Source organism: Lonchura striata, chromosome 1, assembly GCF_046129695.1.
Source record: "Lonchura striata isolate bLonStr1 chromosome 1, bLonStr1.mat, whole genome shotgun sequence".
NCBI lineage: Eukaryota > Metazoa > Chordata > Aves > Passeriformes > Estrildidae > Lonchura > Lonchura striata.
Genome location: NC_134603.1, coordinates 157,119,361 through 157,133,969, shown reverse-complemented (window position 1 = coordinate 157,133,969; position 14,609 = coordinate 157,119,361). Strand labels below are relative to the sequence as shown.

The following is a 14,609-nucleotide window of genomic DNA, read 5'->3' as shown; positions in this document are numbered from 1 at the left end:
CGTCTCTTCCAGGTTCAACAGGTGAAGAAACAGGTACTGTCAACATCTCCGTCCTTTGGCCAGCACAGACCCACTAGGAGAACTGGAATCCAAGGATGGATCTAAACACGGGAATCTCTCTTGCTACTCTCTCCACCTTTTCCCCAGCTTAGCCCTGGGCTGGGAAACAAAAGACAACAAACACTTAAAAACCAAACTTGAAGTGTCCTGAGGATGCCCAGACCTGGGAGAAAGCCCTTCCCACCACCCTCTTGGCCTTTTCCCACTCTGAGGAACTTTGGAAATGCACATCCACACCCAGGATGGACAGCCTGGGATGTTTTCTGCACAACAAACGACACAGCCCCGAGCATCAGAAGCCTGGAGATGCCCTGGATTGCAATTCACAGCCTCAGTGAATCCTACATGGGAAAGCCAAGTCATTTTTGTCCAGAGGAAATACAAGTCACTGTTTTTAATAGTTAAAATATCCATTGAAGTTACTGGCTGCTTACAGCAGTGAGCTTCATACGGCCTCCCACACTTAGGGATTTATCAGAAGAAGCAGTTTCAGGTTCCTTCCTTTTGGGGCCCAGCTCCAAACGGGAAACTTCTCACGACTGCTCCTGAGAGAGGCAAGTGGAACTTCAGGAGCTCAGGAAAGCGACTCGCTTCCCTGAGTCATGTCTCACCTGCCCGAGCACCCACAGTGCTTTTGTACCACCTCTCTCCCAGCTTTCCTCCTTCATTTAAATGTGAGAAGCCTGCAAGCTCTGCCTCCAGTCCCAGCCGCATTTTCCCTGCGCCCCGGCACTGCCCCACCTGCTCAGATCTGCTCCCCGCTCTGCTGCCGCTCGCCCCGGGGCCGGGGCGGGAGAAAGTGTGGGTTTCGTTTTCCCGGAGAGGCTCCCGGGCGGGCCCAGCCCCGCAGCGCCTCCCGGGCTTCGCGCAGCCCCCGCCACCCGTTCCCACCCGGCGCTGCTCGGGGGCCGCCCCCCGCAGGGGCTTTCCGGGAGCCGCCGTTCTCCGCTCATCTTCAACCTCGCTACACCCACAGCAGCTCCCGCCCTCCTCCCCTGTCGCTGCAACCCTCGCCCGTCGCTGCCGCAGCCAGGACTCGCACTGTCCCGCCGGGGTTACCGAGCGGCCCCGCCGGGGTTACCGCACCCGGCGCTCCCGAGCCGTTCCCGCGGGGCAGTGGAAGTGTCCGTGCCCGCGCGGGCGTCACTGCGGAGCCGCGGGCACCGAGCGCCCGTCAGCCCTCACACGGGGAGCGCGAAGGTTTAGGACACTGAAGGCATTGAGGGAGCAAATACCAGTCCAGAATAAATCATAAACAAGTTGCAAGAATTCTTCCAAGTTTCTCTCCAGCCATTTTACATGGAAGTCCATTATTTCCACTCTTCCTTCTGGGAAAATGAAATTATTCCTCAGCCGTGGACTGGTCCCAGTCCAGCCCGAGCACGTGAGGAAAAAACATCTGCTTCCTGTGCGCCAGGAAGAACCTTTCTAGGTCAAAGAACTGAAAAAGACTTGGCGTAGTGCATTTTCCCCCCTGGAATAAGAGCACACACCTGGAATAAGGTAGACACGGCTTGTCAGGACACACTGCACTCTCTTCTCCAAACACAATCCTGGTCTCGTTGCAAACTGCCTGTGCCATGTTGTTTTCTCCAAGACAAATTAAGGAGTTCCTCCTGGCAGTTTGGAGATTATGTTATCACAAATGAAAGAAAGTAAAGAAATATTCTCAGTAAAAGCCTTTGGGACCTTCTGGACTGAATTTAGGAGACACTTATTCTCTGCAAGTGCAAATACACAATAACCTACAACACAAAGCAAAGATGTCAAGAGAGGTCTGAAAGCACCGGTCTGACAAACCTCGTTGTCATTCTTTTTTTCAGTGACTTTTGCAATCAAACTCTAAAGCTGACAACCACAACTGTCCCCGTGCTCCATCCAGCCACTCTGGAACAAAACAATATTCTCTGCCAAATTGACAACGGACAGGGGGCAGAAGTCTCTTCTTCAGAAGCTCCTGGCCCAATCTGGAACTACAATGACATATTATAGTAGAAGAAACTCAATTTGATTTTTTAATTTAAGCAGAACCTCAGGAGAAGTGCTAGACAAGTGGTAACCACCTATTTGTTACCATAGTGGAGATGTTGACTCTAATTCATACACCACCTCTCAGCATCCAAGCTTTAGCTCTAGGGTTATCCAGAAGAGGAGTCAGATCTCTCCAATGGAAAGGATTTCTCACTTATTGAGTATGGAAATGGCTGAAGGTGGAATCTAGTGAAAAAAGAACTCACAAGAAAGATCTAAGGCGAAACAGTTCTCACCTTTATCAAATCCCATTAAAACCTGTAAATGTTTGCATGTCTTTGCGTGCATTCACAAGTGAAGAGAAATCCAAACATTAGCAGGAACAGAAAGAAATCAAGGTACCGGTCTTCATTAGTAAGATTTGTGCACAGGATACAAAGAAACAAAGTATTTATTGTTAAAAGCTCTTCGATGAATCACTCAGCATCATACAATGGATATGGTGGCTACAGAGCAGAGGGAGTCTCCCTCTCCCTTCCCTCTATTCTTTATACATGTATTTGCTCACTCGCACAAACCCACTGTTGTATTTTTTAAATGGAGTTCCTCTCTTCAGTGAGTTTGGAAAAGATGTTCATAATACAGGATCTGTCAGAACAGATACATCCTATTAAACAACAGAGCAGTTACAGAAAGAGAAAGGAGACCGCTTCCTTCAGGAAAAAAGAGTCTTTTTTCCCTCCTTATCTCTTTGCATTGCCTTAAAAGAGTTCTCCACACAAAACCAGACCAACAACCCCCAAATACATGATTAGCATTTTGGCAAAATTAGGAGCCCAAGATATGCACCAATATAGATTTAAATTCTAATATTTTCACCTGGCTTCCACACGGTAAGTCCTAAACAATGTGGTGTAAAAAACCTGCCAGCTGAGATGATGTCTGCACTACAGCTACCAACCCTGCTATGTCGAACAACTGAATCCCTGCTGGTAGCAGTGAAAATGCTTTGGCAGTGTGTCTCTAAGTTATTTGCAAAACTTTTGGTTCCGTCCTTGCCCCCCACTTCCTAGGCTACACACCATCTGTGACTGTCTCTCCCACAAGAGACACACAGTGTGTGTCCGCATAAACATGCACACAGAATGCACAGACTCACGTGAGCTGTGCTATTTCCAACAGTAATTTGCACCTTATCTTGTGCTGTGTCTTTCTGGTGCTTCAGTTGTACTCTGCTCCATTTTAAAATTTCCTTTCCCACTATTGTATTTTTCTCTTTATTCCACAACTGAACATTTGCTTCCCTTTCAATCTCTAAGAAACATTTGACCTGTTTCCTACCTCATGGCCAACAACCCAGAAGACGAAAGAAACCTGTTTCAACCCTGCCATGTCAACACTTCTGCTCCAAGATACATTTCCCTCCTACTGGTACTCCAGAATTCCACTGAACTCTTTCCTAGTTTGATGCTGTATTTTCTAACAATCTATATTATCATCTATACATGAACTACTTCTATGCACAGAATGTTCTTTTGCAGTATGCATAGATTTGTATGGTGGTAACTGAAGACCTCAAAACATCTTGCCATCTTTTATATACACAAAAAGACAACTATCCTGAACTTAAAATAAATTCCTCATTCACAGTCTGCCAAAATTACCTGCCTGTTCAGTGCCACTACCTTTCATTTTCAATGATCAAGCAACAGTCACTTCCAGTATTGCTCCATTATTTATCTTCAAATAAAGTTTTTCTTTGTTTCGCAAACAAGCAAGCTCTTACCTGCACCTATGGAAAAAAAGGACAAAATTTTTCTCTTTCTGATTCAGTGAAAAGACCTGAACAGCTCCTGAACACAGGAAAAAGGCATCAGAATTTCAAATCTCAGTTTAACCAAAGGAAAGACATCTGACAGCTAGTCCTAAGACTCACTGGTATTGACCAGTCTTTTTTTATAGACAGTGAAATACAAGAATTTAGATTCTGGACTGCTATCTCCAGTGCCATCTTCAGTGGCTGATTCATGCACACACCCATTTCAGTATAACACTGCTCCTTGACAGAGCTTCAGCTTTCAGTGATGCAGTTGTGAACACTGGCACCAACACCACATTAATTTTGTTAATTTGCTCTGAAAGAGACTTGGAACCAGATCCATCCAATTAATTCTACAGAGGCTCTAAAAACAGGCTGGACTCCAGTATGCTGTCAGCTGTGGCAAATGCCGGTATTGCTCTCAAGTATCTGCCACTTCAGCAGGAAGGCTCTCAAACCCCACAATTCCCAGGCAGACATTCTGCAGGCATCTCGGTCCCGTGCCCTTCTCATATCCTTGGTATTTTTCTCTGCATTTCTTATTCCCACAGACTGAGCATATCCCTGAATGTAGCCGCTGTTTGCCACATACAGATAAGAGTTTTATACACCGAGGAGCATGCACACAACGGAGACAGCAGCATAAAAAATATGGAAGCACAGTAGCAGATGACCCCCACTGCTTTTTTCTCATAATGCTTGCTTGTAGTCCAATTCGCTGAGTTCTAAATTAAGTAACGTTTCAAGTGCATCACTGTGGCAGCCTCACAGTCCCCCAGTATAACCAGTTTAAGACTGCAGGATTTCACATTTTACTGTGAAAAGAGGCGTTAACACAAAAGGGAAAAATGCCAAATCAAGCCATTCCCAGCAAAAGGCCTCAGACCATGAAGTACTGCCGTACTTGTTTCTTACACCAAGAGGTTTTGTGGGAGAGTACTGCCATCACATAAATTCAATCAAATGTAAATTTTCCAAGACATCTCCGAACACAATGGATGGACTAAAAGCTATGGCACTTTTAATGTGAAAACAAAGATATTAAACAAAGGGGTAAAGAGAAGACTATCTCTTCTGTGACTGAAGAGAAGAAACTTTTAAGTCAAACTAAGAGAGAAATTGGCAAAGACAGCAGAAAACACAACACTAGAGAAAAAATGCGTTTATTCAGAAGAGCTGCCTTCCTTCCATACCACATGTGAATTTGATTCTCTTTCCAAGGAAGTGTAAGAAAGGAGGTGAAAAGGATCCTAGAAGAGGATCTTGAGTGCCACATCAAATGGACAGTTGTACTTTGGCAGCTGCTTTTTGGACTAGAAATTATATTGGGCCTTTATTACACCTCATCTGTGCACTACAAAAAATGAGGATTCAAGGAAGATGTCCCTGCTTCCAAGTAATTGTTCTGTAAATTCCCATTATCTGAATTTGCCATACATTTACAAAGATGATTTCCAAAGGATATGTTCTCTGTGCTATTTAAGGCTGATAGTGCCTTATAACTCAACAGCATCCAAAATAACCAGCATGTATCATGTATGGGAGAGCTAAATAATTCATAGTAAGAGGCAATTCACCTATGATTAAAACATGAGACCAATCAAGGGAGTCTGTTAACATCTTGAAGTAAAGAAAAAACTACCATGTGACATTAAGTTAAGCTTCTTGGATTCTACACCAAGAATTAGGAAGTTATTTTCAGTGATGAACCCTACAGGCACACAGAGTAACATTTAAATAATCTGGTATTTTACATATATACTTATTGTTAATATCTGCTGTGTTAAAGGCAGGCATCAGCAAAGCACCATGACGTTATTTTAGCTTTCTCAGAATGCCTTATTTGTTGCTAATACCACTGATATTAAGGATGCATAAGAAGCTCTTATCTCAGGAATGATTCTCTTTCTCTCAGTACAGTGTACAGATCATACCCATCTAGTGAGATGTGATTCAATCTACCTTTCACTGCCAGGACAAGGGGAAGAGAAATTATTTGCATCTGCAGAAGAGATGGCCTGACTATATGTCTTTCTTCCAGATGGGCTCTACATTCCAGGATGCAAATGCTCCTACTTTGTTCTTTCAGATGGTGAGACAGCTTCTTGCATTGGTCTGGCTGAAATAAAAACTCTATTCAGGAATATAAAGCATTCCACAGCTATAAGAAAGACTATCTTGTTTAATTCCAGATAAGTTATTGTTTGAGACTCTTGGGTACCATAGGGCAAGAGTTGCATTTATTTCTCTAAATCTGTAGTCTCCTAGAACACCTATCTCAACCTCCGCCATTGGTGCCACCATGATTCTAAGCATAGCCCATTAGGATTTGCTGTGTAGTGTCTAACATTCCACTAAAACTTAACAATGTGCGTTGATGAGTGAACCTTTAGTCTTCTTTCACACTGACACTTGTATGGTGCTGTCTCTGGCTTGGAATGGTTTGACACCCATCCTGGGCAAGATTTTCAAGGGTCACTCTAAAGCTGGTGTTCTGACTGGTGTGTTGATGGCACGTTCTCATCCAGTCAGGAAGCAGGTCCATGTGTAACAGTGAGCTAAGTAACACTGAGAAGTCCACTGGTTTGGTGGTCATGATGCCAATGGAATTTTGTGAGCAGTACTTATGTGTTACGCACTCCCAAAGATTGTTCCAATTCCTGTCGGCGCTGCTGGATCTGAAATAAAAAGACACACCGTACAGTTTAGCAGATTAAATTGCTCACTGGCAAGTGATGTATTTATAAGTCAGCACTGTGGATATTTCTTTCATACCTTGCAGTAGAAATATCTGCTCACAGCTTCTTGAGACCAAGGCTCGTGATAAAATTCAGCTCTGCGTTCTTCCTCTGGGTTTCCAACCACATCAGTCATCACCTGTGACAAAATAAAACCATGTTTCACCATAGCTCTTCTACTACATAGAGAAACTTTCAGATTTACCCAGGGTGAAAATTTATCTACATTACACATAAAAATGATCAGCACTGTTCTCAAAGCCCAAAGCAAATGGACAGTGTGTGCTTACTGCCAAAACAGGATCATAGAATGATCAAATGGCTTGTGTTGGAAGGGACCTTTAAGCTCCTCTCATTCCACCCCCCTGCCATGGGCAGGGACACCTTCCACTAGATCAGGTGCTCCAAGCCCTGTCCAGTCTGCTTCCAGGGATAGGGCAGCAGGGGGTTGAAGCCATTCTACAAAAATAGAGTTCTGATCACTATGTCTCCAGCATCACATAATCACAACTCTGATGCCAGCAGGGCAGAACCTTAATAGAAAAGGCTCTTATGGGACTAGTTCTCAGTCAGGGAAAACTCTGAACAACTATTCCATGTATATAGCTAGAAAAGCTCCATAGCACCTCTGTTTCTAAGTTCCTCAAGTCAAAGTCCGCTTTATCTAAACATGCTTTCCGATGCCTGTCCCCTTTGAATACAATATAAATAGTAATAACCATAATCTTAAGAGGAGATTTTGGAAAGACTATTCAGTTAAAAAAAGGCATTTATATAAGAAAGACACAATGATTTTATTAAAATAAATTAGTGGATTCAATAATACATGTGATTTTGAGGCATGTCAGTTAAAGACAGAAAATGTGAAACCATGAGGAACAAATTATTAATTTTTGCTGTCAAACAGCTGAACTTCTTTACATTTGATTTCTTGCATATTTCAAAGATAAGCTCAAGGACAGCTGATAGGATTAAACTATAAACCAACACCCAAATTGTTCTCATACTATAGGATGTTCCTGCTGAGTTTTACACAGCTTTGAGTTTACAGAATACATCAACAAAGCCCTACATTTTGAACTTACTGTCTGGCCACAAATTGACCCATGAAACACCACTGTTCTACTGGAACTAGAATACAACCTAAACTATCTTTCCTATCTACTCTAGGATTGCAGTAGTCCACTCATTGTCTGCCTTCCACCAATCATCCATCCTAGATGTTTGGCTATACACTCTATGGATATTTAGATAAAATTCTTCCATTCTGGTTCCACTCAGATTTTTCAATGGATTTTTCAAATCTTAGCTCACCTTAAGATCCCTACTTTGGGACCGGAGAAGGTCTTGGATGTATCCTTTGGGATCCTTGGAGAAACTCAGCATAAAATCACGTTGTATTTTCAGCTGATTAATGGATTCAATTGTCTCATGAATCTGACAGAAAAAAAAACCAAAACGGATATTCTTTAATTTCTCCCATGCTCCAGTGACCATCAGGTCAGCTCTCATACTGTCTTTGTATTCCTGGTAATGTACAAAGGTGACAATTCTACACCACAGATTTGTGCAGCCCTTCCTAGGGCTTTTTCAGTTCAAAAAGCAGCAACTTAACTGCAATCCTGCCAGTACATTCTGGTCTCACTTGTACTTCTGCAATACAAGTATGTACAGGATTCTCCTTCACTTCCTGCAATGAACTCCTGCATGGCATACAGAACTAAGCCATGTCACTGCACAATGTAATAATTTCCTGTGTAGAATCACTCTGCCTGCCAAGACTGGCATCTTTGAGGAAAGGTGCTACATAAATATGCAGTTAAGCAGTGCCCAGTGAAAGAAAGCAGTTATTCCCCTGGTTACCATCATGATCACATCTTCAATATCCTACTGTAACCCTTAAAAACTCTAGCAGTTTCCTGATCAAGTCCATGTCAAATGAACAGCCATGACTTCTAGATTTTTCTGAAGAGAAAGCCTGTAAATGTCATGATGGCTGCAAAAAAGAAGAGCGTGAACAATGAGAAATCACGAGTATGGAAGGTTTACAGAAAATTAATAATATCTTTAGAAATTTTATGGCAGAAATATTAACTAGTGGGGAAGAATGAAGACTGAAGAGGAGTCAAGGTCTTATAATCGATAGTCATCAAGTATGAATGGGAGGACAGCTCATGAATCATTTGCACATATACACACACAAAAGCAAACTTTTGCTGCCCGGTCCCTCTAACATTCTAGTTTGAAATAGTAAACCTATCTTTTTTAGCTTCATGTATTCATCTCTTTTGCCAAAACAGCTAAGGTGAGCAAGCACATGGGAGAAAATAATAATCCCTTGACCTGGTTATGCCATCAAGGCCACTTGTGCAGCTACTACATGGTACATTAAGAGAAGAGAGCTGCTGTTAACTTTAAATCATTCCTTCTTTGGGAAAACACTGTAGTTGTGTGGGGTGAACTCCACTGGTGTGTGCCGAATTCCCAGAAGGGGACTCCATGGAAGCACAGCAATGTAATGCACAGAGGGTAACAGGAGTAGCCCATGCCCATTCAACCAGGAGTGACTTCAGCAACGTCTCTGATCACAGCTTGCCCTGTCCTGTAGCAAATATTCAAGATAGAGGTGACACAGACAGGGGAAAAGGTGAGCGGGACTGGAAACAGAATAATCCTATGCATGCTGCTTGCAGGCTTATCTAGGCTGGGAAGCAACTGACTGAGCAGCTGAAAAGAAAAGAACCCTCCTCAAGAGCCATGACAGCAAAGACACTGCAACACTTACCAGAATCCACTGCACTGCTGGTGCTCAGACCCCCTCTAAAACTTCATCATGAAGACCAGAGTTTAACACATTTGTTTGTATTAGCAGTAAACAAAGAGAACTTGGGCCTTGCTCTGAGAAGGAATTTTTGTTTATCCCTTACCCATCCAAATCAGCCAGTGGCACATGCCAGAACTGGCTAACAGCACCTAGGACACAAATCCCTAAAACAGCCTGCAAAACCCACCACTGCCTTAAGACAGATACTATTATTTGAAGTGCACATGATCCTCTTCCACTAACACTTAGAACTGCCGAAATGGTCCAAGTGATTTTCCTGCCATGCATGTTCCCTATTTCCACTTAACACAGAGAGCCATTCTGCAGTTAGGAACACAAACCCCACACCTGCATATGAGATTCTCCTAGCTCTGGCTTAGCAATTTAGCAAGGCATCATGACCTCTCAATAAAAAGTTATTCATACAGTTCAGGTGGTTCTCAAGCATCAGGGGACTCAGTACACTACCTGTGAGACTCTATCATCTCAACAACCACATCAGGCCTTGGATCAAATTCTTAGTGGGAATGCCATTCACCCTGATGCATTCCTACTGCATTTGGCTTATTCATCCCTTGAAAGCACATACCCTTAACAAGTCCCCGTCTCACAATATTACTGTCTGACACATGACACCAAACACACATCAAGCTACACAACGAGTACATGTACCATGGGATACTTTACTCTTGAGCTAATACCTTGTTATCCAATGCTGTTATCTCCTGTTGGTTAGCTGTTGAGAGAAGAAAACTACTCATCTGGCCCTTTAATGGGTCTTCAACTTCTACATCTATGTCATAACAAGCCGTCTTCTTCTGATCGTTGGGGTCAACACTATGGAGAGTATAACACAAGATCATGAGAACAGCCATAATGAATCAGAATTAATTTCCAACCAGCTGAGAATTCACTCTTCAATAAAGTCTGTTGCAGATGCTGTGAAAAAAGTGTAAGAACAGGCTATCTTTATATATTTTCCTATTTTAGTATATTCTCTCATCTTTTGACAGTCAGATTCCAAAGACTTTTGAGCTGGAGCTTTTGCGCAGACCATCAAATTTAATTTCTAACATCCTCTGAGACCTGATACACTAAATGCCAGTATCATTCTTTGGCTTATCCTGTCCTAAATTTATCTTTAGTTTGCCAACTTTTAGACTTAACATTTACTTTGTTAGTCTAAAGTTTCTTAACAAGAAAACAGTCTTCACCGCAGTAGTTGGTAAATCAGACTTCAATCACTGTCACTTGCAATATAAAGATGCTAGCTCCTCAACCCTACATGTCAAATGTGTGGGTTGTGAGCATCAGCAGTAGGTAGCAAAGAAAAATTGCTAAGGATCTAATTGAGCTTGACCAACTTGGGGGAGCGGAAGAACTTCCAGGGATGGAATTGCATTAGGAGCGTTATAAGCAGGTGGAGGAAGGTGATCCTTCTCTGCTCTCAAGACCGATGAGAACACCTCTAGTACTGCATTCAGTGCTGGGCTCCTCAGTGCAAGAGAGATATATGGAGCTGCTATATATATATGGAGAGAATTTTGCAAAGGTCTGTGAAGATGATTAAGGCATTAAAGCACCTCACAGTTGAGAAAGGCTGAGAGGTCTGAGACTATTCAGCCTAGAAAACAGAAGGCTGGTGGGGAGGGAACTTACCTAAACCTGAAGGGAGGGTTTAAAGAAGATAGAGCCAGGATCTTTTCAGTGGTACCCAGTGACAGGACAAGAGGCAGTTGGTGCAAACTGAAACACAGGAAGCTCCTTCTGAACCAGGAAACATGTTTTTACTGTAAGGATGACCAAGCAATAGCACAAGTTGCAGTAAGACCTTCAAAGCCCATCTGCCTTTCCCCCAGACCAGAGAGTCCCATGTTGGAGATACTCCAAAGCCATCTGGACACGGCTGTGGCCAAACTGCTAAGGGTGGTTCTGCTTGAGCAGGGGAGGGCACTGACCAGATAATTTCCAACCTCAAACATTCTGAGAATCTGTGCTGTGTGGCTGCCAGCAAGAAGATGAGAGCAGAAGGAAAGCTAAAGGAAAAACCCAGCTCCGGGTTTGGTTCTGCCACTCATGTCGAAAGCCACAGAGAAGGCTCCATGGTGTCATTGGCTCCATTGGTCCTGGCTGAGTCCTGAGCCCAGGGCAGGCAGGGCAGCAGGGCTGTGCAGAGGGAGCCTGACAGGCTGCAGAAACAGGAGGGCACTTCAGCACAGTAAAGCTCAGCCCGGGAAAGCTCTGCTGCTGGCAGAGAATCACACCGCACAGGGGGACAGGTGGGCATTGCTGGGGTAGGAAACAGGTTGGCAGGAGAGGACTTGGGCACCCTGAGGGACAGACAACAGTGCAGAAGGAGTCTGAGGGGTAAGGCAGCCATAGCCAAGGTCAGCTGCAAAAGGGGCTCTATTAGCACGGGTTTTGCCATCCAGCCCAGGAAAGAGGCTCTTGTTTGCTACTCCATGCTGGTGAAACTGGATCTGGATGGTGGGCACAGGAGCACAGAGATGTGACACCCTGGAGCGAGGCCTGCAGAGGCTCAGTAGGATGTTGGGGGCTGGAGCACAGACCTGCCAGGAGAAGCTGCAATAGCTATAAGGAATTGGTTTCTAGAAAATCATGACAGTAGTCAAACAGAGATAGCCTGTTTATACTAGAAGAATATCGGAGGGCTATGCTTTGCAGTCTGCTTGTGTTCTTTAATAGTGTGGAAGATGTCTCGCTTCTTTGCAGAAGTGGAAATCCCACAGAGGTTATTCTATTTACCTCTGATTCTAGGTGTGTCAGCTGCAATTAGGAGTGCAACTCAAGAAAATCTCCACTTGTAGCTTGAGCTCAGGTAAGATTTGACTTCTACCAGCATCTCTATTTTATGTCTACTTCAACCCCATTGCATTGCGATTCTGCAATACTATTAAAATTTCTAGAATGAGTTTAGAATATTTCACATTTTTATCCCTGTGCATATCCTTTAAAACTAGAATGAATAATTGTGATCTACTTGATCTTCCTGTAAAAGGCAGGCCTGAGGCGTTATCTGGATTATGAGCACATACATTTACAATCACTAGTGATGAAAAATTCCCTGTACTAGTGTGCTGTTTTTGACTGGGACAGAATTAATTTTCTCCATAGTAGCTGGTATGGGACTGTTTTGTGAATTTGTGCTGGAAACGGTTGGTCACACAGAGATATTTTCATTATTGCTGATCGTTGCTTGCAGCCTGTTGAGACCTTTTCAGCTCCTCACACTTCCTGCCCATGAGGAGGCTGGGGTGCACAAGGAGCTGGGAAGCGACACAGCTGGGACAGCTCACCCCAACTGACCAAAGGGATATTCGAAACCATGTGGTGCCATGCTGAGCAGTAAACTGAGGCAGGTGTTCACTGCTCAGGGTCTTGCTGGGCATCAGTCAGTTGGTGGTGAGCAACAGTTTTCATCTGTATCGTTCGTAGTGTTGGATTTTGTTCATCACCATCATCATCATCATCATTATCATTGTTATACTGTTTTTTCTCTCCCTTTTACCTTTTCAATGCGTCCCCCTGCCCTGCTGGAGAGAGAATGATGGATGGATTAAGACTGGATTAAGCAAGGACAGGCTGAAGACTGGATTAAACCAGGACAGGCCCTTGGCATACTGTTTCAGTGGTTCATTACATTCACTCTAAAAAACTGAATGCAGAGCGACAGGGGAGAGCATTTGTGAGACCCTGTTTTAAGCCTGGCTGGACCAGGCCCTTAAGTATCCTGGACAGACTTTGAGCCTAATTTGAGTTTGGATGGGGGAGCTCTCAATGACGATCAGTAATCCCTTCTATTCTGTGACTTTATGAGTCTAAAAATTGCTTAGTTTCTTTAAATTCAGGGACAGACCTCCAGATTTATTTTAGCTTAGTCCAACACTGTAAAGACTTCACTGCAAAAGTACTATCTGTTCCCAGGAAATGAGTTCTTCCTTTGTCCACACCATTACGTCAGTTCCATTTAAGGTTGTCAGGTGCTGTGTGGTGCACACAGCATATCAGAGAGTGCTGCTAGACACAAAGCTGTAGCTTTGTAACACACATCTGTTCTTTAGCTGGTACCTGACAAAAAACACTTCCTCCAGTACCTTTTTGTTATCTCTCTGCCAAGAAACATAATCATCAGTTCCTTGCCATTTTTTCTCTAAGCAATGACTATCTATCTTTGAGGAGCTCAGCTTTTTTGTGGTCCATCAAACAGGTCACTGAGCTGTGCCCAGTGACAGTACATACACAGCTCTCAATCTGCATGGCCACCAAGCTGTTTCTTCATTACTCTATTTGATACATTCAAATTAATCAAAAAGCAAACTTTATTTCCATAGCCTATGTAATATTTAAACTCCCTATCACATATGTGAAAATTTAAAATAAAGAGCCCAATTTTAAGCAAATTCAGAAACATCTGCTAAAAAATATATTGTATATATTCTGTAGGAAATCAAATCAATAACCTAAGTAATATTAATTTTTAAACATCCAGAATTAGAGTTTTGACCCTGACCACAAAGAAACTTGGAAAGGATTGAAATATATGAACAGTAAAGTTGCAATCCCCAGAAGTCTTTTTATCCCCCTCCTCCATGTACACTGCTGTCACTTAAATAAGGCACATTCTGGAAGAGCCTGAGAGCTGACAGTTGTGTTCATCTGCTATGCCAGGAAGACATCTGTTTTGACATGGATATGAGGGCTCAGTATCTTGGTCACAATTGACCTCCTCTGAATCCAGGCATTCTTTGTTGTTAATCTCTGGAGATGTCCTGACTCCTTGGCATTCTCAGGATAAGACTAACAGTCAAGGAGCTGACCCAATCCCAACAAAGCACGCATGGACTGGCACTGCATTTGAAATCGCAATGCTGTTGTACATTTTACATAATATATCAGTGATTAGAATGATTGTACATGATACACAATACCTCATTTCAATTTCTTTTTTACTCTTTTGTGGGTTCAAACTTTCATTTGTCTCTCCTTAGGAAAAAGCCCAACTAATGGTATTCTAGTAAATATAAAAGCTGTTTTTCATACTCCTAGAAAATTGGTGCTGTGCTAGTGAAAATAACTCAGAATTACACAAACTAGAATGACATATAGAATGAACACACAACAAAGTCCAAGGTTATAAAGTTATGGAAGTTATAAAAACTGGATTTTGGTCCCTACA

General features: G+C 43.0%; 1 protein-coding gene across 5 annotated transcripts in view; it reads right to left on the bottom strand.

Annotated features, from left to right (window-relative positions):
* Window positions 1-4,997: 4,997 nt before the first annotated feature.
* The window catches only part of SMARCD3 (SWI/SNF related BAF chromatin remodeling complex subunit D3), a 73,325-nt gene continuing 63,713 nt past the window's right edge, over window positions 4,998-14,609 (bottom strand). For all 5 annotated transcript variants that reach the window (XM_021539004.2, XM_021539007.2, XM_021539006.2 and 2 more), the window contains 4 exons: window positions 10,114-10,249; window positions 7,903-8,025; window positions 6,626-6,727; window positions 4,998-6,528 (listed from right to left, as the gene is read on the bottom strand). In XM_021539004.2, coding sequence (XP_021394679.1) covers window positions 6,475-6,528; window positions 6,626-6,727; window positions 7,903-8,025; window positions 10,114-10,249 — 415 coding nt within the window. In that variant the 3' untranslated portion in view covers window positions 4,998-6,474. The remainder of the gene's footprint in view (window positions 6,529-6,625; window positions 6,728-7,902; window positions 8,026-10,113; window positions 10,250-14,609) is intronic.